Below are 21,449 nucleotides of genomic sequence, written 5' to 3' on the forward strand. Positions count from 1 at the left end.
ATATATATATATATATATATATATATATATAAATATACAGTTGCAAGAAAAAGTATGTGAACCCCTTGGGATTACGTGGAGTTTTGCATGAATTGGGCATAAAATGTGCTCTGAACGTCATCTAAGTCACAACAATAGAAGAACACAGTCTGCTGAACATAATACTACACAAACATTAGATGTTGCCATGGTTTAATTGCACATAACATGTAAACATTCACAGCGCAGGGAGGAAAAAGTATGTGAGGCCCTAGCTTAATGACTTCTCCCAGAGCTAATTGGAGCCAGGAGTGAGCCAACCTTGACTCCAATCAGTGTGATGATATTGGATGTGTTGCTGACAGCTGTCCTGCCCTTAAAAAACACACACCTGTTTTGGGTTTACTGGTTTCAAGAAGCACTGTCTGAGGTGAACCATGCCTCGCAGAAAAGAGCTCTCAGAAGACCTACAATCAAGAATTGTTGACTTGCATGAAGCTGGAAAGGGTTACAAAAGTATCTCCAAAAGCCTTGATGTTCATGTGTCCACGGTAAGACAGACTGTCTACAAATGGAGAAAGTTTAGCACTGTTGCTACTCTCCCTAGGCGTCATCCTGTAAAAATGACTGCAAGAGCACAGCGCAGAATGCTGCATGAGGTAAAGAAGAATCCCAGAGTGTCAGCTAAAGACCTACAGAAATCTCCAGCACATGCTAACATTTTTGTTGACACATCTACAATAAGGAAAGCATTAAACAAGAATGGAGTACATGGGAGGACACCACGGAGGAAGCCATTGCTGTCCAAAAAGAAGATTGCAGCACGTTTGAAGTTTGCAAAAGAGCCCCTGGATGTGTCCACAGCACTACTGGCAGAATATACTGCGGACAGATGAAACCAAGATTGAGTTGTTTGGGAAGAACACACAACACTATGTGTGGAGAAAAAAAGGCACAGCACACCAACATCAAAACCTCATCCCTACTGTGAAACATGGCGGAGGGAGCATCGTGGTTTGGGGCTGCTTTGCTGCCTCAGGGCTGGACGGATTGTTGTCATTGATGGGAAAATGAATTCCAGAGTTTATCAAGACATTTTGCAGGAAAACGTACAACCATCTGTCCGCCAACTGAAGCTCCGCAGAGGATGGGTGATGCAACAGGACAATGATGACCCAAAGCATACAAGTCATTCAACAAAACAATGGCTGCAACAGCACAGAATACGCCTTCTGGAGTGGCCCAGTCAGAGTCCTGACCTCAACCCCATTGAAATGCTGTGGCATGACCTTAAGAGAGCGATTCACACCAGACATCCCAAGAATATTGCTACACTGAAACAGTTTTGTGAAGAGGAGTGGTCCAAAATGACTCCAGATCGTTGTGCAGGTCTGATCTGCAACTGCAGGAAACGTTTGGTTGAGGTTATTGCTGCCAAAAGGAGGGTCAACCAGTTATTAAGACCAGAGGTTCACATACTTTTTCCTCCCTGCACTGTGAATGTTTACATGTTATGTGCAATTAAACCATGGCAACATCTAATGTTTGTGTAGTATTATGTTCAGCAGACTGTGTTCTTCTATTGTTGTGACTTAGATGACGTTCAGAGCACATTTTATGCCCAATTCATGCAAAACGCCACGTAATCCCAAGGGGTTCACATACTTTTTCTTGCAACTGTATATATTTTTTTTTTCCCTACCTTACTTATCCAGTCTTTTAGTTTTGCTACCTCTTCTGCCTGTCAAAATGTGGGTATCAATCCTTTTGCTGCATTTATAAGGTGACATATCACAGAATTTGTATATTTTTCTATTGTAGTCTTGGTTTTATGGAATAGGAATACCCCTGGATCTTTCGGGATCTTAACCTCAGTTATCTCCTGGATTTGATAAATTACCCCCCAATATTTCTGGATTTTAGGACACTCCCACCATATATGTGCCATTGTGCCCTTGATTCCACATCCCCGCTAGCACATAGATGATTTATCTCCATATTGCTTATGTGCCTCACTCGGTATGATGTATCACCTAGCCAAACATTTGTAGTTCATTTCCACCACCTTCATATCTACAGTCCCATGTGCTAATCTAAACATTTTCTTTTTTTGTTGTTCTTCAAATGATATTATAAGGTCCATTTTCCATTCCTCTATATACATGAGGGGAGTGACTTCTGTTATTATAGTAAAAATTGTATACATTGGAGGGAGTACCATGCTTCCTTTCCCTGCATGTGCTAAACAATTGTTCAAATGAGTTCAAATCTGCTGTTGTCCTTAAGGGCTTAGGGAGCCTTGCCACAAAGTGTCTTAGTTGAAGATATCACCACTCATCTAACCAAGAAAACAGCTCTCTCTCATTTTTCAGCTCCTGAAGGGAGCAGCTTTCTACAACAATCATTATATATTTTAACTGTGCATCCCCTCTTCTTATCCAATTGCCTGAAATATTTTCTTTACCTAGTGGGAAACAAATCTGTAGCCACCAATGGCATCATCATGGAATTGAACTCCTGTCCCATTTGTTTGTGAATTACAGCCCAAATTCTTAATATATTTTGTGTACAAGTGCTTGTGCTTTCTGCCAACCTACGGTATTGATGTGGCAACCACACCATCCTATTTCAATTGTATCTCACTTAGTGTTTTTTCTATATTTATACCCAACTTTTCTCAAGTGTGTTATGTCCAATCAAAAGGTATGTGATAATAATACTGAGTGATAATATCTCTTAAAATCTGGCATGCCTAAACTCCCATTCCCCTTGTCAATACACAGCACTTCATAACTTATTCTCTGTTTTTTTTCCCCCACAAAATACCTCAATATCATTTTTTAAATTATTTTAAAGCACATTCCTGGAAGCTGTATAGGTAGCATATGAAATTTATATATGATTTTTGGGACAATTATCCTTTTTATCAAATTTATTCATCCTATCCAGAATGGAGGACCTTCCACTAATTTCCTCAATTCCTCCTTGATCTCAATTAATAATGAGATGTATTTTATTTTATATAAATTCTTTAAGGATGAGGTTCATTTTATTCCCAAATACTTTAAATTTCTTTTCTTCCATGGGAATGGAAATTCTCTTAGTAAAGATTTCTTCTCAGTTCTCGGGGCTTTAACATTTAGAATCTCAGATTTTGCCAGGTTCATTTTTAAATTTGTAGACTCTCCATAATATTTCATTATTTTCATTAAATTGTATAATGTCAGCCTAGGATTGACCACATAAAATAGCATGTCATCTGCATATGCTGCTACTTTACGTTCTGTCTCTCCTATCCAAATCCCTTGTATATCTCTGCTATTTCTTACAGCTGCCAAAAGAGGTTCTAAAGATAAAACAAACTACAAAGGCGAAAGCGGGCACCCCTGACTTGTCCCATTATACATCTTGAAGAATTCCGATTGACCTTTACTGCTGCAGAGGGTTGACTATATAGCTTCCTTTTCCAATCCCTCATTTTTGGGCCTATCCCCAGAACTTCCACTGTGTCTTAACATAAATCCCCAGTCCACCCTATCAAAAACCTCTGCATCTACTGATAAAATCAGTATGGGTGATTTTTCTCTCTTCTTTGTATAAGAAGCAGTGATCTCAGCCCATTGTCTCTTCCCTCATTACAATGCAATTTAATGAACACCCCAATAACTTTTTTCTGTTCTCCTCAACAAACCTGCCATAGAAGCAGCCAGACGGTGGTGGGATTTAAATGTAATAAAGACCATGTCACATTAGTGTCCTGTCAATGGTAGCCACCCACCAAAAACAGGACTGCAAATTAAAGCACTCACCTGCTTCTAAAACATTGTTACCTTGCTGCTCAAATTGCTACAGACTAAGCTGCAGAGCATCGGCACCTCGCCGAGCATCGGCACCCCGCCGGCTCGCCGAGCATCGGCACCCCGCTGGCTCACCTACATGAAGGAGATATGTAGCAGGAACAGCTGAGTGCACTCTTAGGGATCCTGTCATTGGTGAATTGCTGTCGGTGTCAGGACTGCTCATGTGACATTACCCATTATATCTGTGTAATGATCTATGTGAACCACCTTTTACACAGAATACGATCTGCATGTCTTATTGCTGTCAGTGATTTATTAAATGTGACCGTTGATGTTAGCATGTAATACACAGCAATGAGAAAACAACATGTGTAATGTCTTTTGTGATGTATGGAAAGAGTCGCCGTGACTGAGTGTTCCACATACTACATACAAAACATTAGGAGATGTCTCCTGTGCAGAGCATTGAGGGTAATGGCAGGTGTGATGGACCGTCTGGCACCAACCAGTGCCTCCTGCCTCCCAAACCCTTCCAGCACACTGATTGCTAATCCCAGCCCTTTACCCCAAGCATCGTACACAGACAAAATGTTGAGGTAAAACCAAAGGCATACCTAACTGTTTATTAAAACCCAGATACATACTTTATACCCCCAGGAGGACACTCCCCTCCAGGAGATATTAGCATAGATAAGACATACAACCAGTAACAACATGACAATGCAACCTTTAAACATGCATTTAATTACCAGCTAGGCACCTAGACAACTATCAGTCTGGCTAGTAGTCTCAGGAATCCCCCGCTAGCCCGCCTCCATTGTATGTGCTGGAAAACATGTCCACAACAACTCTTGATTAGCCAGAGGGTGCCCACTAGAATAGCCAGAAACAGTTCAAATGCCCTGAATACTTGAAGTACATGATATCGCTCATCTCTAAATGTTCCACCTTAGATCCAGCTTGGATCTAGGTTACCAAGCGGCAAATCTTCAGCTGAAAGAGGTCCAGCCAGGGCAAGATAATATGCCCAAGAAAAGTTCTGTATCGCCAGCTGGTGAAGCTGCATCTGCACAATCCATCCAACACAATGTTCCCACAGATGCACTACTCTTCAGGGGACTTCCAGCATAAACCTAGTAGATACTTCCAGCCAGTCAAACAGTGTCAAGCTCTCCTCCATGCTCTGACTGGGAGAAGCAGACAAAATCCACAATCTCATCCATGTGCCATAATTGGGGTAGAAGGCTAGTCCTTAGCCCCCTTCAAAAGCCCCTGTCCTGGTGGGATCTGTCACATTAAGCTATGGAACCATGTAATGCCTCAGTTTCAGCTTCTAATAGGCTGAGGGCCATGGAAGAGGGAGGAGTGGGGCACTGGCATCCCTATATGCAGCAGGCATATGTGTCTGATATCCATGACATAGTCACACAATGGTGGTGGATGGGTAAATCTGAGGGCGGAGACTCTGTGATAGGCAGGATGAGTAACACACCCAGGGGATGCTGATAAATATTTCATTGTGCACATTATTATGTTTCATTCATACGCAGGAAGTGAGGAATCTATTTATAGATCATCATTTACCGGATCCTCCACCACCCACAATGCTGATATTACCGTGTTCTACAGCAATATGAGAATCACGCAACATACACTTACCAGATCCAGATCCACACAGGAGAGCAGAGGAGGGAAATGTACAGACACGTTATATACAAATTATACACAGCATGGCCTCCTCTATACATTCCCTGCATTCCTGGGGTCCTCACTGCATGGCCTCCACTATACATTCCCTGCATTCCTGGGGTCCGCATGCATGGCCTCCACTATACATTCCCTGCATTCCTGGGGTCCCCACCGCATGGCCTCCATTATACATTCCCTGCATTCATGGGGTCCCCACCGCATGGCCTCCACTATATAGTCCCTGCATTCCTGGTGTCCCCACCGCATGGCCTCCACTATATAGTCCCTGCATTCCTGGGGTCCCCACCGCATGGCCTCCACTATACATTCCCTGCATTCCTGGGGTCCGCATGCATGGCCTCCACTATACATTCCCTGCATTCCTGGGGTCCCCACCGCATGGCCTCCACTATACATTCCCTGCATTCATGGGGTCCCCACCGCATGGCCTCCACTATACAGCCCCTGCATTCCTGGGGTCCCCACTGCATGGCCTCCACTATATAGTCCCTGCATTCCTGGTGTCCCTTATATACAAATCACACACAGCATAGCCTCCACTATACAGTCCTTGGATTCCTTGTGCCCCAATCAATAACCTGTAGTTACAGTAAGCTTCCCCCTGGCAATATCTTCTGCTGTACACATTCTGCTCCCACATATATCTTCTCCCCCCTGGCCATATCCTCCACTGTACACAACACCTTCTGCTTCTAACAATATCACCAACTGTGACCTGACTATTCTGCTATTATATTTGGACATACCCATCATCCTTTGCTGTAGGCATTCTCTTCAGCTCCAGTGTGTATACCCCATACCCCCCTAACATACTTTAACTAGCACCTTTGCTTCCACTTAGAATGATCTACTCTAATCAGAACAGTATGCTACAGCCAGTAACCACCTGCCTTAAAAGCTTCCCCTGCAGCAAAAGTAAGGCAAGTAGAATATTACTTACCCCTCTTTTCCAATATCACTGACTTTTAGGGCCTCCCCAAAAGACTCTTTTCCCAGTTTGATCAGGTTCATCTTTGTCTCCAAGGTCATGAGAAATGAGCCATTGTAAGAGATCTCCAGATCGGTCCACAGACCTGTGAGAGAGACATTGGACAAAATATGTATTTACATCTAGGATAGATTACCTGGCCAATGAAATCATCTATCACAGTGTGCTAGCAACTGGCTATTACTCGACGCTCCCAGACTCACACCAACTACCCATCACATAGATGCCACATACAGCAAGATTCCGTCCCTATGTTACCTCGATGGTCAGTGGTGGGTTTGTAGGCATGAAGGATTTTCGGCACAGAGAAACCCATATCCAGTTCTGTCAGTGTCAGCTCATTCATGAAGTATGGCAGCTGCAGAAACACAGAAGGATATGAATATAGTCGTCATTTAGTACAATCATATGTGGCTTTTCAGCGTTTCCCTTTTGTATGTACAGAGCCACAACCTGAGCTCAGACAGCCATGAATTCCCCCTGCATAGCATCCTTTAGGCTAGGTTCACACTAGCCCACATGCTGTGGGCTGGCTGCCGGTGCAGGTATTGATGCACATTCCACAGCCACATCACATTTCTCTTGCGAGATGTGGGGGGTGCCATTGATTCTGAATGGTTCCCACACACATCTCGTCCCACAGTGCGATCAAAGGTGTGGTAACCACATGGAAACCACATGGTCAAAAAGACCATGCAGCTTCTGTGTGGATGCATTTTGGAAAAGGTGCATGAACCTTTTCCCTAGGTGAAACACAGGCACAGCAGCCCATCCAAATGAATGGCCAAACATAGGCTCAACACCTCTCATTATTACAGGAAGTAACATACGCTTATCTACATAACCTATTATAGACATCCTTGTGTGCTTCACAATAGGACCTTTGACTTGCCAGCAAAATCCATTTCTTGGAGTACAGTATGGTCCCTGCCTTCTGTTCTGTAGGATCTTCCTCTGCAGGTAGCTGGGAGGGCTGATATAAAGGGATGTTGTCCTTTTTACCAGTGTCCAGTCACCTGAAGGTAGCTGCATATAATCAAATCATGGTAAGGACTTAAGATCTTGTTCTGTACTCCAAGAAATAAATTATACTGGTATTTCAGAAATCCTATTTTCTTTGTTGTACAGTTTGGAACACAAGATCTGTCTTATTAAGGGGCGGATAACACAGCCAACACACACCAAACAGGTCAGGAAAGGCTCACCAGACTCACAGTGCAGTTTGCATCACTTAAACCCCAAAAGTGACAATGGAAATTGGCCTGTAAACCAAAGCTTAGCTGGCAGCCTTGCCAGTCTGAGGAACAAATGTCTGATGCTGAAAAGTTCATAAAGCACTAACAGATCTGGTAGACGGTGCCTTAACAGGGAAGGGAGGAATCCTATCCTTCAAACCATAAATTTAAACAATAACTTCTCTGAGCGACTTAGCACTGGTTTGGCAAGCTGCAGGGAGGCCCCTGCGGGAACCCTCAGGAAGAGACAAGAAGGGAATCCAACCACCTAAAGAGGCAGTAGCTGATAGGTAGCCCCATAAAGACAGTGAAGAGAAGTTTCCTTGGGATGCTTCAAAGCAGGACATAATGAAGCAAGGACAATATCCCAGTTAAGGTGGAGGTTTCACGAACCGCCTGGCGGCGTCTCTAGCAGCCCACAGCATGGGGTTCCTCAGGGCACAGGGTCTAAGTCCCAATCTGCTTATTCACCAAGGCCCCTGATGGTGGGGATGGACTTGGAGCAGACTGAGACCAAGTCGCGACCCCTGAGTACATCCGGCAATGGTAGAGAGCACCGTCAGAGGTGTGCGGGGAAAGCAGTCTGACGTGAAGAGGCTGGCAGACCTAGGAACAGGGAACGATCCGTGCGGGATGGATGGATGGATCGTCTGGGTCACGTAAGGCGTAGTCAGGCAGGCCAGGTCAGCAACATGCGGGCAGCGAGGTACCGGAGGAGCAGGCAGAGAATGGTCAGGGTCACAAGCCGGGTTCAGTAACTAGCGAGCAGAGCGGTACAGAGGATCGGGCAGAAGGATGGTCAGGCAAGCCAGAGGTCAAGCAGGAGACAATCAGCAGGGTCAGGTACAATGCAGAGGTCGGCAACAGAAGATACACAGGATCAGATATCAGGAACAGAGCAAATAAGACCAAACGGCAATTTGACATACCTCCTGTCCTGTTTAAATAGCCCGCCCTGCGTTGTCATTGGTGCCAGGCACGTGTCCATGATCACGAGTGCGCATGCGCGGCCGTCGCAATCGCCCAGGTCCCGCTGCTCACTGGCTAGGGTGCATCGGTGTTCTGCGCATGCGCCGCCCGGCGTATCGCGGCAGAGACACCGATCCCTGACAGGAGGGAAGAGAGCACTTCAGGTTGGAAGGAGGCTTTAGGCCTCAAGACAGCCTTGTCCTTTTGCAAGAAGGGCTCTTTACAGGAAAAGGCCACTAACTCAGAAACACTATGTGCAGAAGTTATAACAACAATAAAGACCAACTTTTGAGTAAGGTCAGGCTAGGGAATGTCTCTAGCAAGTTCAAAAGACATACAGTGGTAGATATGTGTGTGACACTCAAAGACCTTAACAAGAGAGTGAGAGACAAAGGATCTCTGAAACAGAATGGCCAAGCCTGAGATTCATCCTTTGATGGCACTTAAAGCCCAATGCTGATCTAGACCAGACTAAAGAAAGAATAGAATATGTTCCACAAAGAACTTCATAAAATGAAAATTCTTCAACCCACACCAAGCAAAAATTGGCTTTCCACTGGCAATGGTAGACTTTGTGAGAAGTTGATTTTCTATCCTTTAAAGAGGGTAAAGATGACAAAGTCCAAAAGGCCACTTTCTGCCAATACTGTGGCTTTACCAACCATGTCATTAAAGCCAGCTATCACAAAGTAGGATGGTGCACTGGCGCTTGGGACAGAAGATTTAGGCGATCCAGTAGGGCCCACATGGGGTGTGCCAGGAGTCCGAGTATGTCTGAGTTTGATGGAAATCACCGGAATGCCCTCCATCTCAATCCTGTAGAGAAGATGAGGGAAAATCTGGAGGGGCAGTAAGGTGTATATCAGGTTGAACTATTCACGGGGTCACCAGGTCCACAGCAAAGGCTTGAAAGATCCTGGGCCATATGTCAAACTTGTCTGGTTTGCTGTTGAACGTGGATAACTGTATCCAATGTCCCCCACCTGTGGCAACAGGCTTGAAACACCTCCAGATGAACGGCCCAATCCCTTAGATCTGCCACTAATGACTGAGAAAATCTGGCAATTTTTAACACCTGGGTTGTGGACAGCGGGCAGGGCAGGAAAATGCAGTTCTACTCAAGAGAGGAACACATCTGCTTCCTTTTGAGCGGTGTGACTTCTGGTGCCTCTGTGATGGCTGATGTGGGTCACAAACACAACATTGTCCAACTGGATTCCCATTGAATGCCCTTATGCGTGAGGAGTCCAGCAATGAAGATACAACCAAATTGCTCCCAGCTTCAGAATGTTGATTGAAATGCAGGGTTCCTCAGATGACCAAGTCTCTTACTTTGAGAGGGCACCCAGGACTGTTCCACAGCCCGACTGGCTTGCATTTATCGAGAAAACTTTCCACTTCATTGGGGGAAATGGAGTCCCTGACACTAGCACTGGGTTGGAAATCCATCATGCTAGGGAGAGTCTGACGTGGAGGCATTCCAAGGACTGAGTCTGTTTGCCTCACACTGCCAGAATGTAGAGCTGCAATCATCCGAAATGAAACTGGGCACGTGGCACAGCCTCCAAGGAGGCAACCAAGTGAGGATTTATCCTTTGTTTTAAAAAGCTCAGGCATAAAAGCAGATGGACATAAGTTTGTCCCAAGGCAGGAAGATTCTGGACATAGCGGCGTCAAGCACAGGTACTCAAATCTGTGAGATGGCTCCACTGATGACTTTCTCAGATTGAGGATCCAAGCTAAACTCTGCAAAGTCTGCACTGTCTGCTGGATTTTGGCTAATGGGGCAAGGAGAACCGGCCCTTTAACAGTAGATCATCTAGCCAACCCACAACATGAATCACCTGAGCATGGAGCAGAGCTAAGACCAGGGCAAGCAGCTTGGTAAAAAAAAAACAGGGCCAAGGGTAGCACTGACGAGGCAAACAAGATGGGAATGGGCTAGCAACTCTATTGAGGCTAGAAAATCTTTGGGAGGTAATAACTGACCTGCCAGTTTCCATGCTGAATGTTTCAAACATTGGAACAAGTTGAGTCTTCAGATCCAGAATGGACCAGACTCCTCAGTTTGGTTTGGGAACCATAAAACAGGTTCACATAGAAACTCTGAAATAATTATTCTGTTGTTACAGGGGTAATAACCCCTTGAGGGAAGAACTGCTGGTCTGCAGTCAGAAGATCCATCCACTGTAACAGGTAGAGAAACAAGTCTGAGAAGGGGGGAGGCAGAGTGCAAAACTCCAACTTATACATCTTTGAAATGACAGCCTGGACCTTGAATCCAGGTGTCTAAGGTTTTCTAAGACCAGAAGCATAAATGTGGGCACTCCATTACTGGGAGAAGCCTTTGGATGAGCCTAGGCTGGTTTGCAGGGCCATGTCTCCTTACCAAAAGCACATTAATTTCTGCCTTAGATTTGGAACTGAAAGACTGAGAGGGACGAAAGGAACCTTTCCTAACCCCAGCAGTAAAAGACTTATTGGTAGAGATGCATGCCCTTGAGATGACATACCCTTACCCCTGTAATCTTCTTGATGTACTTTCTCAAGAAAATATCAAACAGGTGTTCACCTTCAAGTCAAGTCACTTATTGCTCATTGCAGGGGAGCTCAACTGACCAACATTTAAGCCAGAGGATCCTGTACACATGGATGGAAACAAGAATCCTCCTGAAGATCTGGTGAAGTGTCTCCACCAAGCCATTCATGCAGTAGCATAAGACTTTAGATAAAAGTTTTAACTGGCCATGGACTGAGGCATCCTTTAGGGTCTCGGATCATAAAATATAGTCCAAACAATGGTCTGGCAGACTGCCATTGATGCAAAGGTTGCATGGCAGGGCCTGCAAAGGGGAATACGGCTTTACAAAGGGTTCAAACCTCTTGTTACTGGGCCCTTGCACACAGGATTATACACTAGGATCTTGATAAGATAAGTCACCTGAAGGCATACAACCCAAATGACTAATAGTACTACATTGTGTACAGTATGAGGAAATCAGATTACAATTTCCTGGTTTAAAACAAAAAACACATTTCAGAAAACCATTTCCCTTCTTTGCGGATATGACCAGACTCCAATAATCAGGTGTGCCCAGTGTCAGGGGTTGATCTTTATATATAAACGGATATATTTGTCTTTGTTCTGCTGAATATGAGGGGTACCAGCGACACAAACATGTCTCCCCAAGACGGAGGGGCTCCCTAACACTTTGTCTTTCCTCTTCTGGATCAGCCTAGTAAAGTGGAGATTTTTCAGGCAGTTACAAAACCTATGTATGCAGCACTTCTAACGTCGGTCTGCTTAGAACAGAGAGTAGTGATTGTCAGTCACCGATCTCCGCTCTGCCCCTCCAGCACTTACTGGATCACCAAGCAGGAGAGGGAGCAGGAGCAGCTGGCTAACGTCGGGATCCTTCCACAGCCTGAAGTGGCTCTGACTATTCACTACCTATTGGAAGGACTGTAAGACAGAAAAGGTAAAGCGACAGTCCTTTAAATATAAATACACAACAATCCACTAAGAGAGTAAGGAGAATGTTCTGGTCAGACACAATCTGACAAGGACCTGTAGGTTGGGTTCCATGTAGTTCCAAAGCCATCTGGATCATCTTGATGCTCTTTGTATTTGTGCCTTACACCCACCTTTATCTTACTCAGCTTCATCTGAATCTTCTTAGATACCAGGTCTGACCAATATTTTTCCCCTAGAAAGTCCCAGAACATGCGTCCCAGCAGAGCATTCACCCAGGCCTGTGGTTCTCCATCCACCATCGTGTCAATCTGTGAAAAGACACAGATCACATCACAGCAAAGGTCACAATAAATTCCTTCTAACCAGACATGACTGCTATCACTAGATACATATGGGAATGTATACTTCAAGGACTAACCCCACACCAAAATCTCCATGTTCTGCAGGGTACAGACACCACACCCTGTACAGAGCCCATCTCACCTTCATGTAAATGGGAACCTCTACTACAAGGACTAACCCCACACCAAAATCTCCATGTTCTGCAGGGTACAGACACCACACCCTGTACAGAGCCCATCTCACCTTAATACAAATGGGAACCTCTACTACAAGGACTAACCCCATACCAAAATCTCCATGTTCTGCAGGGTACAGACACCACACCCTGTACAGAGCCCATCTCACCTTAATACAAATGGGAACCTCTACTACAAGGACTAACCCCATACCAAAATCTCCATGTTCTGCAGGGTACAGACACCACACCCTGTACAGAGCCCATCTCACCTTCATGTAAATGGGAACCTCTACTACAAGGACTAACCCCACACCAAAATCTCCATGTGCTGCAGGGTACAGACACCACACCCTGTACAGAGCCCATCTCACCTTCATACAAATGGGAACCTCTACTACAAGGACTAACCCCACACCAAAATCTCCATGTTCTGCAGGGTACAGACACCACACCCTGTACAGAGCCCATCTCACCTCCATACAAATGGGAACCTCTACTACAAGGACTAACCACACACCAAAATCTCCATGTTCTGCAGGGTACAGACACCACACCCTGTACAGAGCCCATCTCACCTTCATACAAATGGGAACCTCTACTACAAGGACTAACCCCGCACCAAAATCTCCATGTTCTGCAGAGTACAGACACCACACCCTGTACAGAGCCCATCTCACCTCCATACAAATGGGAACCTCTACTACAAGGACTAACCACACACCAAAATCTCCATGTTCTGCAGGGTACAGACACCACACCCTGTACAGAGCCCATCTCACCTTCATGTAAATGGGAACCTCTACTACAAGGACTAACCCCACACCAAAATCTCCATGTTCTGCAGGGTACAGACACCACACCCTGTACAGAGCCCATCTCACCTACATACAAATGGGAACCTCTACTACAAGGACTAACCCCACACCAAAATCTCCATGTTCTGCAGGGTACAGATACCACACCCTGTACAGAGCCCATCTCACCTCCATACAAATGGGAACCTCTACTACAAGGACTAACCCCACACCAAAATCTCCATGTTCTGCAGGGTACAGATACCACACCCTGTACAGAGCTCATCTCACCTTCTTGGCAGCAGTAGGACTGCTGTTAGCACTTTGTATTGGGCTTTCCTCTGGGCTTTTCTCCTCCTGTGGGATACATTGTGCCATGTAAACATTGTAATCCAGAGGCATTTTCTGCTTCATGCTCCCTGGAAGCTCCTTACTCCTTGGCTGGGATATCACCTCATCCATACTACCTTTACTGCTACTTCGGCTGTGTGTTAGGACCCCCGACTGGCTGTTCTGTCGGCTGTGTGTTAGCAGGAGACCTAAGGAGACAAAACAAGAGCTGACAGGACTGGGAGGGGGTGTATAATATTTAGGAGCAATTCATCCTACAGAGTATATTACCTGATTTTATTGCCAAAGTCCCACCACCTTTTTTTGGTTCAGTTTTCATTTTGGAGGCAAGAAGAAACCTGTGGAACCATTCTTCCTTTTCTCGGCCAGTCCTTCCAAACAGGTACAAAACTTGTTCCCTGTTGCAAAGCAGCTTACCAGCATCTTGTGAGGAACTGTCACCTTTCTCCTCAATGCTGTTTTTTTCTACCTGAGCTTTGGACATGAAATCTTCCTGGTGGGCAAGTTCCAGAGAGATGGGGTACTTCTTGTTCCACAGCCGCTTACGTGCCAGGCTCCTGGGAACCAGAGTCACCTACCCAAGAAAGAGATGGAATAAGTGGAGTCACAGGTCTAAAAATGGCCAGTATACTGGATTTGTATTACTCTGAAACCTTTTGGGGGTCAGGACTGTGTGACAGAATGTGTACAACTATGGCATGAGGTTATAGAGCCACATAGCCCTTCTATCTTAGAGACATCCTAGGAATTATGGTTATCTCCACTCTCATGTCTTCCTAACTGGTACTATCTTCATGTCCACTGGACATCAACGTACACAACAGTACCAGGAAAGATAAAACAGTAGCTGACTTTTGGGCTCTATCACAGAGATATTGAATATTGCAGCCACTGTGCTGATAGATTTGGATTGATGGACCAATACCAGGATGGCTGCCAGCAGACAGAAATAATTACTCGCTCATATGTCAGCATCTGGTCTTGATTCTGCCTGTACAAACCGTGGACCCACCTTGCAGTCTACTAAGTCATAGATCTTCTGGCTTACAAAGACCTCATCAGGTTTGGACTCGTTGTAGATGGCTCTCCGCGAGATGTTTTTGTTGGGTTTGGAGAGACGCAATGTGGAGCCTTCCAAACGAACGAACACTGAAGAGGTCAGGGTGGCATGATATGTTTCTGGATCATAATTCTGGATCTCATTCATCCATCCCTGAAGAGGACACAGACAAAAACTAAGCGATTTAGCATCATGGAAACTACTATCACAAACCATAAGAATGATGCACTAAGGCAGTAATAGATATGTGAGGACTATCCGTCATCAGAACTACTACCACCAACCATAAGAATGGTGTACTAAGTCAGTAATAGATATGTGAGGACTATCCGTCATCAGAACTACTACCACCAACCATAAGAATGGTGTACTAAGTCAGTAATAGATATGTGAGGACTATCCATCATGGCAACTACTACCACCAACCATAAGAATGGTGTACTAAGTCAGTAATAGATATGTGAGGACTATCCATCATCGGAACTACCACCACCAACCATAAGAATGGTGTACTAAGGCAGTAATAGATATGTGAGGACTATCCATCATCGGAACTACCACCACCAACCATAAGAATGGTGTACTAAGGCAGTAATAGATATGTGAGGACTATCCATCATCGGAACTACCACCACCAACCATAAGAATGGTGTACTAAGGCAGTAATAGATATGTGAGGACTATCCATCATCGGAACTACCACCACCAACCATAAGAATGGTGTACTAAGGCAGTAATAGATATGTGAGGACTATCCATCATGGCAACTACTACCACCAACCATAAGAATGGTGTACTAAGGCAGTAATAGATATGTGAGGACTATCCATCATCGGAACTACCACCACCAACCATAAGAATGGTGTACTGAGGCAGTAATAGATATGTGAGGACTATCCATCATGGCAACTACTACCACCAACCATAAGAATGGTGTACTAAGGCAGTAATAGATTTGTGAGGACTATCTATCGTGAGAACTACTACCACCAACCATAAGAATGGTGTACTAAATCAGTAATAGATATGTTAGGACTATCCATCATCAGAACTACTACCACCAACCATAAGAATGGTGTACTAAGGCAGTAATAGATATGTGAGGACTATCCATCATCAGAACTACTACCACCAACCATAAGAATGGTGTACTAAGGCAGTAATAGATATGTTAGGACTATCCATCATCAGAACTACTACCACCAACCATAAGAATGGTGTACTAAGGCAGTAATAGATATGTGAGGACTATCCATCATGGCAACTACTACCACCAACCATAAGAATGGTGTACTAAGGCAGTAATAGATATGTGAGGACTATCCATCATGGCAACTACTACCACCAACCATAAGAATGGTGTACTAAGGCAGTAATAGATATGTGAGGACTATCCATCATCGGAACTACCACCACCAACCATAAGAATGGTGTACTGAGGCAGTAATAGATATGTGAGGACTATCCATCATGGCAACTACTACCACCAACCATAAGAATGGTGTACTAAGGCAGTAATAGATTTGTGAGGACTATCTATCGTGAGAACTACTACCACCAACCATAAGAATGGTGTACTAAATCAGTAATAGATATGTTAGGACTATCCATCATCAGAACTACTACCACCAACCATAAGAATGGTGTACTAAGGCAGTAATAGATATGTGAGGACTATCCATCATCAGAACTACTACCACCAACCATAAGAATGGTGTACTAAGGCAGTAATAGATATGTTAGGACTATCCATCATCAGAACTACTACCACCAACCATAAGAATGGTGTACTAAGGCAGTAATAGATATGTGAGGACTATCCATCATGGCAACTACTACCACCAACCATAAGAATGGTGTACTAAGGCAGTAATAGATATGTTAGGACTATCCATCATCAGAACTACTACCACCAACCATAAGAATGGTGTACTAAGGCAGTAATAGATTTGTGAGGACTATCCATCATCAGAACTACTACCACCAACCATAAGAATGGTGTACTAAATCAGTAATAGATATGTTAGGACTATCCATCATCAGAACTACTACCACCAACCATAAGAATGGTGTACTAAGGCAGTAATAGATTTGTGAGGACTATCCATCATCAGAACTACTACCACCAACCATAAGAATGGTGTACTAAGGCAGTAATAGATATGTTAGGACTATCCATCATCAGAACTACTACCACCAACCATAAGAATGGTGTACTAAGGCAGTAATAGATTTGTGAGGACTATCCATCGTGAGAACTACTACCACCAACCATAAGAATGGTGTACTAAGGCAGTAATAGATATGTGAGGACTATCCATCATGCAGGTACCACCTGACCACCTTAAGAATAGTCTGTCAGGTCTCACTCCTTCAGTGTATGCAGAATGAAGTGAGCAGATGGGTGAGATGGTGGACACATGCCGGCATTGGTTTATCTCAATGGTGACTATTATAAATTGAAAGATGTTTCCAGACCCATAAAATCAATATTTCTATTGACAAGAGTAGATGGCCATGCCCTGCCTTCTTCTATAGATGTGATGTCATGGTATAATCAGGCTATGAATGTTAGCATGAGTTCACTTTTGGACTTTAATGCAGCTATATTGGATGGAAATATTAGTTCACTTGCTGCTTGCTGGCAGCTGTGCTATTCCAGAATTTCCCATTGTCTGCCCATTTCTCTCTGTGACAATACTTCTTTTGCCTTGTATAGTGGCGATATTTTGTGTTTGACCTTCTGAGTGTCAGCAATCTTCCCAGCTCCACATGGCACCTGTATGTGTGGAGAGGAGCAGGAGTTTGAGAGTTAGTGGTGGAGTTACAGTGGAGGGCCCTATAATAGTAGATGTCATTAGCAGCAATTTGCGTTATCCTAAGAACGTATAGGGGTATAGAGGCAGTGCAATCTGCTACTAGTGGTTATTGGGCGTGGGGGTAGATAACATTTATCAAAGGGTTGTGATGAGGGCATACTACTCAATACAGGTGGGCTGGGGATATACACGTCTAACCCTAATTCTCCAGTAACCAAGGCAGCCAATCAGAAATCAACACTTGTTACACCATCTACATTTTATGCTCTGGAGGTTTCTAATTTGATGCTATAGATCGTGGATCTGCTGAAGTTGTTGGGTTTTATTTTGCTCCAGTGCCATACAATTCTATGGATGTTATTGATTAATATCATGAATGAGGAAGAATACGTTGGATGGGACACATAGTGATCACCAATCTCCATAATAATTCTGTAGGTACACAGCAGGACCAGGTGATGGCTGATAGTGTCAGTGGGTGGATATACAGCTCCTCTCAGGAAGGAAGCAGGCTGTGGTATATCATTCAGGTAGAGAACAGTCAAAAGATGATAAACAAATAACTGATAAGATCAACATGGTATCAATAGAACTGGAAACTGATCCCTCCCCCAGCTCACAAGTATCTCAAAAGACCACGCACACAAATCCACAATGGCTGCTGTGCAACTGCAGAAAACTAAAAACCAAGGCAGCAAAGGCACCAGCACAACATGCAATTTGTTATCTAAACACACATTCTGAGGAGAGCTAGGAAGAATATCTTCATCCAAGGAGCCAGCAATGGAGCACAATACAGCTCTTGTGTGTTCTTTGATTCCAGTCACTGGTAAGACCCTGCATAGATGTTATCACAGTGAAGTCACATGGGTGGCTTGTATCTGACATACGGCAGAATTTTCGGAAAGAGGACAGTACAAATCAACTTACTTTCAGTATTTCCGGTTCTCTGATTCTAAGTGATTCTAAAGTTGACTGGCAAATAAAGAGACGCTGGTTAAAACGGCAAGAGCGTGGAGATGCGAAAAGCCAAATGATACCAATAGCAGCCATGAATCCAAAGGCAATTCCCAGACAGAGTCCAGAGATGTAGCTGGGAAGGGGTAGTATAAAATAGCCATACACTAACACAACAAGGACATAGAGTGTCTTTACTGGAATGTCGTAGCGTTCCACATATGCTTTCAATTCCTCTTCAGAAGGTGAACCAACTCTGACCTGGTCATCAGAGTCCTCCACCTCTTGATACTCCTCAGTTTCTTCTTCAAAATCAAAGTCTTCAGAGTAGAGCTCAGTGAACTCCTCATCCTCTTTACTGGCCAGCACAGACAAAGAACATTTCTCCAGATCTAAAGCTGACGATATGAATCCAGTATCCTTGTTGGTCAATGTTGCACCAAGCTCCTTTATGTCGTCCACTGAATTTCTGGTTTTCTCATCCTTCAGCTGGCTGGATTCACCGATGGAGTGATCTGCCTCTGTGTCTCCCTCCTCCTCCTTGATGCTGTAGTTGTTGTTGTTCTCCAGGTGGCCATTAAGACTGGAGAGGTTGGAGAGCTCAGACGCACTTGAGGATAAGGCTTTGGGCCTGTAGCTTGAAGGCTCCTCTCCCATAATTTTACTGAGAAGCTGGAAAGGTTCGTAGATGACCTCAGAGAAGCGTCTTTTAGTGTCTTCAATTTTAGCCTCAACTTCAGGGACCTTAAAGAATGAGCGGCCATCGGAAGGGGAGGTAATAGGAGAAGAAGGGGCAGTTTTAGAGTCACCTCCAGTCACTCGTGGTTGGGTAAATTGTTTAAACAAATGTAAATTGAGCTTGGAGTCCAGTGGTCTGTGAGAAATGGAGTCTGGATCCTGTTTAGAGGTGTCGGAGGACAATGATTTTACTAGTGTTTTCATTAAATGCCTGTGCCGTGTAGGCGGCGTAGACTCCTTTGGCTCTACCTCAGTAGAGAGGGATTTAACTAAGCTCAGAAATGGCTTTGGGCCCGAGATGGATGAAGATGATGACAAAGTCAGGGCTTTGGATGGAGAAGAGACTTTTACTGGTCTCTGTTCCAGGCTGCATGAAATGTTGGCAGACATGGCATCTAGACTCTGCTGGGAAGTTGATGTTGACAAGGATGATGGCACATCACTGGACACTGTGGATGAAGAAGCTTCAGCAGCTATGACAGTGTTCCCAATTGGCGGAGTGGTAGACAATGATGGTGGCATTGATGTCTCTATTACGGCCATGCTGGGAGAGGTAGCAGAATCCGATATCAAGTCTGTGGGGGTGTCAAAGTACAGGTCCTCTTTGGCTTCCACTGCTGTGACAATGTTCTGGTCATCCAGGTCTTCACTGAGTGTTTCTTCTTCTTCTTCCTCTTCCTTCCCAATAGCCGAGAAGCGAATAGTGATGGTCTCTTGGGAAATGGACCGCTGGACCTCCACTTTTGGAGCAGTGGCTTTGGCAGAGGACTGTCGTGATTTCTCTCCATGGCTGCCGTCCAGACTGGTCATTGCAGTCTCACCCGTTTTTCAGCACCTGTGGAGGAGCACAACACACACCATTATGTCCAAATCAACTGGAAAAACACAATCAATAGGACTCTACAAACGTGAATAGATAGAGAGAAAAACCGAGAAGGGATCGCATATGGCTGCCCTAGAGGGCCACATACACGCCAGGACATAAAACTAGAATTAATAACCATAATTCTGAGCTGAACTAAATGACAACACATACCGCAGAACAACCGCCGCCAGGCATACCTGTATTCCATATCACAACACTGGCCTCTGCAGAGGGACAATCCATACCCCAATCATATTTTACTGATTGGTAGAGTCATCCGTGAGATGATTATAGGATTTGGAGACTCTTGCTGTGCAATCTGTACACTGTATTACCAGACTCTGTCCTCATCTGTCTTGAAGTCTTACTCCTCCAGCTGTAACAGAGCTGCTTTGTGTGTCCATGCTCCTTATCCATCTATTGTGCCATAATATAGAGTCTATCAGGGATGGTGGGGACCCCTTGTAATGGCTGTGACTGGTGCTCAGACCTGAAAACTCAGTGCTGAGAAATAAACAACCCCTGATCAGGTGACTGAACTCTTCAGTCTCCAACAAAGAAGATATCAGCATAGAAGGTGTAATCCTTTAAATGTCTCTGGGATCGTACTGTGTGAGTTCAGGGACAGAGTCGGTGTTCAGCAGGGAGGCCATGTGAACACACGGCACCAAGCCATGTCAGGTCAGGGGGTGTGGCGGCCATCCTGTCACATGGTCTGTAGGGGAAACCTGTTTTTCTGGATTGGTGGGATATTTCTTTCATACTGGTAACATAAACCTGGTGAAAAACATCTGGAAGTATGATGAACAGGTGGAACGCCAACACTCATCCTGCTTCCGGGTGTTGTCTCGAATGTACCAAGTGACAATGAAAGTGTGTGTGTGTGTGTGTGTGTGTACAATTATCTCAGAAAACCTATCAATCTACCATTCTTTGTCATCTGGAAGCGTTGTGACTGTGGACAGATGAGTCATTAGCAGAGATTACACAGAGAAAGCCTGATGCACTTATACTATACCTAGGTGATATGTGCGACAGGTTGTATGTATAAAGGTTGCTGATAGATGGGGGAGGGGCTGCAGGAGCAATGAGTGGTGAAGACAGTGGTTGTAGATACAGTGAAGGAAATGTGTATTTGCTCCCCCCTGATGGTGAATGTTCGCCCCTCACACAGAAATGATCGGTCTAA

The 21,449-nt window shown here is 44.6% G+C and overlaps 1 protein-coding gene across 2 annotated transcripts in view; it reads right to left on the bottom strand.

The window, feature by feature from the left end:
* Positions 1-21,449, bottom strand: part of TEX2 (testis expressed 2) — a 52,756-nt gene that overhangs the window by 11,394 nt on the left and 19,913 nt on the right. For both annotated transcript variants that reach the window (XM_089666946.1, XM_089666945.1), the window contains exons 2-8: positions 18,631-20,230; positions 14,834-15,034; positions 14,092-14,395; positions 13,762-14,009; positions 12,327-12,464; positions 6,736-6,835; positions 6,430-6,562 (exon numbers count right to left, since the gene is read on the bottom strand). In XM_089666946.1, coding sequence (XP_089523072.1) covers positions 6,430-6,562; positions 6,736-6,835; positions 12,327-12,464; positions 13,762-14,009; positions 14,092-14,395; positions 14,834-15,034; positions 18,631-20,205 — 2,699 coding nt within the window. In that variant the 5' untranslated portion in view covers positions 20,206-20,230. The remainder of the gene's footprint in view (positions 1-6,429; positions 6,563-6,735; positions 6,836-12,326; positions 12,465-13,761; positions 14,010-14,091; positions 14,396-14,833; positions 15,035-18,630; positions 20,231-21,449) is intronic.

This window comes from Staurois parvus, unplaced genomic scaffold (genome assembly GCF_062004578.1).
Source record: "Staurois parvus isolate SC_StPar_1 unplaced genomic scaffold, SC_StPar_1.0 ptg002924l, whole genome shotgun sequence".
NCBI classification, from domain to species: Eukaryota; Metazoa; Chordata; class Amphibia; order Anura; family Ranidae; genus Staurois; species Staurois parvus.